Raw genomic sequence first — 6610 nt, 5'->3', positions numbered from 1 at the left:
GTCTCCTCGCGGCCAGGCTCAGGCATGATGGGCTCTGAGCAGACAGAGCACCTGGGGGCATACTGCCTGGTGGGGGGAGGCAGGAGTAAGTGAGGGGCCATGGACACACCCCCGAGGAAACCCACACCGTGGAGGGGGAGGCAGCAGAAAGGCCTGGGCCCCCCAGTGGCCCCCCGGAAGGGGAGTGGTCTGCCTCCATCACCCTCGCCTAGGGCTCCTGGGCCTCTCGTCCTGGTGCCGGCCCCCACCCTGCACTCCCCATAGAAGGATCACACAGGCCACTCCCCGGATTCCCCTTCCCTGGATCGCTGACCCTAGCCCACCCCCGCCGCGGTCTGCAGAGGAGGGTGGGGACCTCGGCCCCAGGTGGGAACCTAAAAACGTTCCGGGCGGGCGCCGGAACCCGGGGCTGCCCGGTGGGCCTGAGAAAGTAGCCGTGGAGTAGACACTCCTTCCCCGGGGAAACCTGCGTGCCAAACGGCTGGCCTCCAGAGAGCTCTGCGATCCGAGCCCCAGCGTGCAGTGACGTCGCCCACCCCAAAAGGCGGCTCTGGGTGCCCAGGGCCGGGGGGGCGGCGAGCGTCCCAGGCCTACGCCACTGGACAGCGGAGTCCAGGTGCTGGGGGCCGCCACCCGCGTCGGCTGTGGACAGAGGCCGGGGCCGGCCCCAGACAAACCGCGGTGACCGAGCTGGCCGCCCTCACTTGTGGTAGTCGGGGACGCAGTGGGGCTTGTTGTCCTGGTCCACGATGAAGGAGGTGCCTTCCAGGGGGCAGGCGCACACCACACAGGTGAAGCACTGCGGGTGATAGGCCTTGCCCGTGGCCCGCAGCATGCGCTCCGTGATGGGCTGCCCGCAGGTGTTGCACTTCTCCAGCGTGTCCTGAGGAGGGACCCGCGGGCCGATGGTCAGGATGGCCAGGATGGCCAGGACGCGTCCCAGCAGCCGGCCGCCCGACCCGGCCCCCACTCACGGTGTAGCAGCCCTCACAGTAGGGCGCTCCCTCCAGGCTGTAGAACTGCTGCCCCTGGAGCTGCCGCTGACACTGGTGGCAGGTGAAGCAGCCGATGTGAAACAGCTGGCCCAGGGCACGCACGGCCGGCTGTGCCCGTGCCAGGGGCTGCTGGCAGCTGCCGCAGAACTCTGGGAGGCCACAGGAGAGGTAACAGGAGGGAGGTGTGAGCCGGGAGGGGGCAGCTGGTGGGTCACCCGGCGGGCGGGCGTGGGGGGGGCTGCCACGGGGGTACAGGGCCGAGGGGCTCACCGTTGGGGGCCACGGTCTGCCTCTGAGGGTGCTCCATGTCCTGCATCAGCTGCTGAGTGAGCTGCTCCAGCTCCTCCACCTCCTTCAGAGTCAGAGGTCCGGGCGCCCCAGGGGGGCGCACCTGAAACCCCAGCACAAGGTTGGCTCTCTCCAGTCACCCCGTCTCAGGCACCCGAGACAGCTTCCCCGCCTTGCAATGAGGACTAACTCCCTCCCGCTTCCCGGATGCTCAGGACTGGCCCTGAAACGCCTCACTGCCCACCCCACCCCCAGCACAACCCAAATAAAGGGGTGAGGGGTGGGGGGGCCTCCTACCCCTTGGCCCAAACCCCCCTGAGCGGTCACAGACAGGCGAGAACGACGAAGCGGACAGGTCACAGAGGTCACGCACACAGCAGCTCAGGTCACTGAAGCACTGACCACACCAGGCCCCGCGCCATCTCCAGAGCATGCTTGGGCATCGCCCCACAAGGGTCGGCACGCGGTGAGGCCCGCACCACACCTACCGTCCCACCTGCTGCTGAGCAGACCCTGTCAGCGTGAGGACAACACAGGTGGGAATCAAGGTTAAACCCCAGAGCTGTCTCAGGCCCCAGCCCCCCTGGGTTCCCCCAGGAGCCCCAGCACCTGGCCCAGCTCCCTCCCCACTGCGCCTCTGGACAGGGCACTGCTCCTATTTCGGGGCTCCTGGCCTGGAGGCTTCTCCATTCCTGGTAAGTGCCCCCAGGCCCACAGTCACAGAATGTTCCACCTGCCCACGCCTCCCGCCCACAAGGCCTGGAACCTCAGGCCTCTCGCCTGCCCCCCCCCGGGTCACCGTCCCCTCAGCCCTGGCTCCACCCAGCTCACACACCGGAGCCTGTACCCAGCACCACCCAGCACCGAGTCCACTGGAAGCCCAGTTCCAGACGCCCCCAGCCCAGCCTGGCCCGTCTCCCCGACGCCCCTTCCGCCAGGTAAGCTCTGCCTTTCCCCCCTCGCAGTGCTCCCTGCCTGGCATCTTGGCACCCAGCAGGCCTGGCCCTCGTGTCACTTTACATCCCTGTTGTTAGGGACAACTCACACACGTCAACTGGCCCAGGGCCTCCACCATCCCGGCCTCCCGCCGGATGCGGGCCTCCAGCTCCCCAGCCCAGTGCTGCCGTGTCCCTCCAGGGGACACCGTGGACCTGAGGGTACCTGTCTCTACTCACGGCCTTCCTCTCTTCCTGCCACCCAGCAGATGAGCCTGCTCAGGGACCTTCGCTGCTGGCGTCCAGTCCTCCCCCACGCTGCACGCACCAGGAGGGCCGAACCCTGTGGGCAGTGGCCTCCCCTGCCCTCCGGCCCCCCAGCCAAGTCTGGCCCCTTGGCATTCACTCCTGCCAGGCTCCGGGGCATGCTTACCATCCTGGGCCACCAGGGCTTATCTGACCCAACCTCAACCCCTGTCCCGCCACCACCCGCTTCCTGTTTCTGCCATCAAGCTGCAGAGTAGTGGGGGGCGCATTTCAGCACACTGCTGTGCCCGGGCCTCCGGCAGGCTCTGGCAGGCCCCAGCTCTGCGACTTGGCTCCGGCGACTCCCGGTCGCCTTCCCACAGCAGCTGTTTCGAGCCTCTCTGTCCGCTGAGCCCCCAACTGCTTCGCCCCCTCACTCACGGATGACCTCACCTCCTCCGTGACTGAGAAGATGGAGACCCGCCAGCTCAAGCTCCCTCATCTTTCCCCTCTCCAGAAAATGCTGGAGAGGGGGTCCTTGCTGGCAGGGGTGCCCCTGGGGTGGGGTGTCACTTCACCCACACCTCACGACCCTCCTGTCACCCGCTCCAACCACACACGCACACGCTGGGGGCTCCCCGCAGTCCGCAGCCCCCTGCCAGCCTTCCAGAGCAGGCCACTCTGGCAACCCCATTCTGGGCCACCACTCACGCCTCAATTCCCTTCAGTATGTCCCGCCCACAGGGCACAAAAAGGCCACCCACAGCCACCGACGTCTGACTCCCCGCCAGTCAAGTCTCTGGCCTCACATGAGTCTTCATCCTGGAAGCCCTTGCTGAAGGCCTCGGCTATCACATCCTCTTCGAGATCCCTCCCTGCCTGTCTGCCGCCCCCCCTTCCTCACTCCCCTTTGGGGGCTCTGGTCACTGAGAGTGGCCCCCGGTCTTCCCTGCTCCTGGGCGCACACGTCCAGGCGGCCTGCCGGGACACCTGGCCCTCCATTTCTAGCTGAATGACACGTCCAGCTGAAAGAAAAGTCCTTCTGGACGCAGTTGCTCAACACACCGCAGCTGAACCCCTCCTTTTCCCGTCCAAACCATTTCCCCTTCTGGACTTCTCTATTTTGTCAGCAAGGCCGTGCTCCCCAACGCACCCATTTTCCCAACTCCCGCCCTTCCCTTCCAACTGTTTATCAGTTACTGCGGCCTAAAACCGCTCTCGTATCTGGACCGCATGTGTCATCTCTGCAGCTCAGAACCCCCACACCGCTGACCTGCTCCCCTAGCCTCTGCTGGAAACTCTTGCTCCAAAGCTCCCAAGCAGTGGTCACAGGCCTTCCTGGACAGCCACCCACACGGCCGGGCCCTCCGTCCGCGCCCCTCGAGCCCCTCACCTGTCACCGCCCCCGCAGCCTCTACTTCCTACTCTCCCAGCCTTTCCTCGTGTCTCCCCACCTGATGCGGCCTGACTCTGGGGTGCCACCCATCCTTGAGGCACACCAGGCAGGAGCCTCACCCAGCGGCCCATGCGACTCCCCGTTGGGAGTTCCTGTAACACAAGCTTCTGCAGAGCTCGTGGGCACCAGGCCCAGCTGCTCACTCGGAGCACACACGCACAGCCACCTCGGGGTGCACTCGAAGGCGGGCTGCTCTAGAGGGGTCAGGCTCCCCCAGCAGGAGGGATCAGCTCCTGCTGAGGGAAAGACGGCTTTTCTATTTTGAGCATTTCTGTGCAGACGCCTTCTGTGCCTTAACTCGCTTGACCTTCACAGCCACAGCGTGGGAAGGACAGTGCTGTATTCACGGAGGGGCATCTTAAGCTCAAAGTTCACCTGGCTCAGGTAGGGTCATCAAGGCCCGGGGCTCCACCCCAGGCCCATGGAGTCTCTCAGGCTTCCTGGGGTCCCACCCTCCTGAGCACACAGGACCCGGCTAGCCCCCACACATACAAGCAGGCACGCAGGCAGGCGCACAGCTGGCTCAGCCAGTGTTTACCAAACTTCCAGGCTTATCACCAGACAGGCCCTCAGGCGGTGAGGAGGGGACAGATTAACTCAAGAATCCAAAAAGTGGGCAGGACCTAGGTGGGATGGAGGATGAGCTCATCCTGCCCCTTTAACATTCTGGGGCAAGGTGCAAGGAGAGGTCCAGGGAGCCTCCTCCCAATTCAAAGCCCGGCCACCCCTCAGGCCCAACCCAGCCCCAGACCTAAGGCCCAACCCCCTCCCCAAGAGTCTTCTCCCACCTTCTCCGCAGGTGGAAAGCTCCCACCTGCCCCCCCACCTTGCCCACCCCACTCTCCCGGGCAGCTTCACCCTCATTCTCTGGTTCCTGACTGAGCCCCACCCCAGCCCCCCCCCTCACCTGGCCCGGCCACCCTCCCTCACCTGGTTTTGGTTTTGGTTTTGAGCTGGCGGCGGGGGCACTGGGTGCTGCTTCTCCTGCACCCGGGGCTTCTCCCTCTGCTGGGCGTAGGTGAAGCTGGCGGGCTGAGGGGCACCTGTGCCCGTGGAAGAGGGAACTTCAGGGGGCCCTGACTTCTGAATGGGCTGTGAGCTGGGCCCACCTGGGGCTCCAGGGCTGAACTTGGAAGCCACCGGAGTAAACTTGGGAGTCACTGGAGAGAACTTCGGGGCTGGAGCCGGGGCTGGGGGACCTCGGGCCTGGACATTCGCCAAAGACACGGGCTGGGGCTGGGGCTGGAGCTGGGGCTTAGGCTGGGGCTTGGCCTGGGACTGGGGTGGCACAGGGCTCTGGGTGTGGCTCTGAGCCGGAGGCTGTGAGCTAGAAGGGGACTTCCAAGGAGGCAGGGGCACAGTAACCCCAGTGGCAGGCTTGGTACTGGACTTGGCAATGACCGGCGTGGTGACTGGGGGTGGCACATATCCAGAGGACACCTGCGAGGGGAGGCAGAGGGATGAGACGGGCGTTAGAGCCGGGAAGGTGTCCTGCCATGCGTGTCCTATTCTCCTGTCCCTTACCCGGGCTTTGAAGGGGTCATTTCTTGTCATGTCATCCAACAGCGAGGACAGAGAGTCGATCTCCAAATCAATACTGCTCACCTTCTCCCTGGGCTGGAGGGTCAGGAGTCAGAGGGCCCATCCCCACCCGGTCCTCACTCACACCCCACCCTGGACAGGGCAGAGGTGCCCGCAGGCGACAGTGAAGGGCCCTCCTCTCCTTCCTGCGGTGCTGTCCCGGTGGGGCAGCGCCCCCCACGCCCTCGGCTTCTTACCTGCGGTGGGAGCGGTAGGGGCGCCTCGGGCCCACCTTCCTCTTCCAGCGGAGGCGGCGGGGACGGGAAGATGTCCTCCTCCAGAGGCGCGGGAGGGAACGGCTCCTCGATCGGGGGAGGGGGCGGTGGGAAGGCGCCTCCCAGGGCGCCCTCCACATCGTCGCCCTCCGCAAGGACGGGCGGTGGAGGTAAGGGGAACTCTGGGGTATGAAGGAGAGAGGGGGCGGTCACGGGGGAAGGGGGCCCTCTACCGCGGCCCTCCTTGTCCAGTCCTTACCCCTAACCCAAGGAACTCTCTCGGGGTCCCAGGGTGTGTGCGCAAGGGAGGGGGTCGCAGGACGCCCTGGGAGCGGCGGGTCAGGAGTGGCCAGGACATGGCCCAGGGGCGGTGCAGCTCCCGGTTACACTTCGGAAAACGGACCCAGAGGGGAAGACTCGTGCCTCACATTCCGGCCTCCCATCCCGAGGCGGGGGACTTGGAACAGTCCCAGGAGCCCTGGCTCCCTGCCATGAGCTCCACGATGAGGTAAGAACATCTGCTCGGGACAGGGTGGCTGCGCCCAGCCCCCTCCGCTGCAACCTTTCCAGACACCCCCAAATTCCCGAAGCCACTGCCCCGGGCCCGGCGCCCGCCGGGGTCCAGCGCCCGAGCCCAGTCGCATACCTTCCAGGGGCGGCGGGGGGATCTCGCCCACCCGACCCATCTGTGCACGCTGGGCCCCCGCGGCCGGGGTCGGCTCGCTGTCCCCGGGCCGGAAAGGATTCACTTTGGGCTTGGGGGCCACCACCGGGCCGAACTTCTTCTGCGGGGCGTAAAAGGCCGGCGCCGACACCGAGACGGAGATCGCGGGAGGCGGGCGGGGGGCCGCCATGGCTGGGCCGGGCTGCGGGGGGCGGCCGAGCGGGGGCTTC

The 6610-nt window shown here is 66.2% G+C and overlaps 1 protein-coding gene across 1 annotated transcript in view; it reads right to left on the bottom strand.

The window, feature by feature from the left end:
- ZYX (zyxin) overlaps nucleotides 1–6610 on the bottom strand; it is an 8978-nt gene that overhangs the window by 1393 nt on the left and 975 nt on the right. The window contains exons 2-9 of the mRNA XM_004694333.2: nucleotides 6363–6582; nucleotides 5699–5898; nucleotides 5445–5537; nucleotides 4851–5360; nucleotides 1266–1386; nucleotides 975–1144; nucleotides 705–883; nucleotides 3–66 (exon numbers count right to left, since the gene is read on the bottom strand). Coding sequence (XP_004694390.1) covers nucleotides 3–66; nucleotides 705–883; nucleotides 975–1144; nucleotides 1266–1386; nucleotides 4851–5360; nucleotides 5445–5537; nucleotides 5699–5898; nucleotides 6363–6570 — 1545 coding nt within the window. The 5' untranslated portion in view covers nucleotides 6571–6582. The remainder of the gene's footprint in view (nucleotides 1–2; nucleotides 67–704; nucleotides 884–974; nucleotides 1145–1265; nucleotides 1387–4850; nucleotides 5361–5444; nucleotides 5538–5698; nucleotides 5899–6362; nucleotides 6583–6610) is intronic.

The sequence above is a fragment of the Condylura cristata genome, unplaced genomic scaffold, assembly GCF_000260355.1.
Source record: "Condylura cristata isolate star-nosed mole 26May11 unplaced genomic scaffold, ConCri1.0 scaffold00042, whole genome shotgun sequence".
Lineage (NCBI taxonomy): Eukaryota > Metazoa > Chordata > Mammalia > Eulipotyphla > Talpidae > Condylura > Condylura cristata.
The sequence above is the reverse complement of the archived record's forward strand: the minus strand, read 5'-3'. Positions and strand labels throughout refer to the sequence as shown.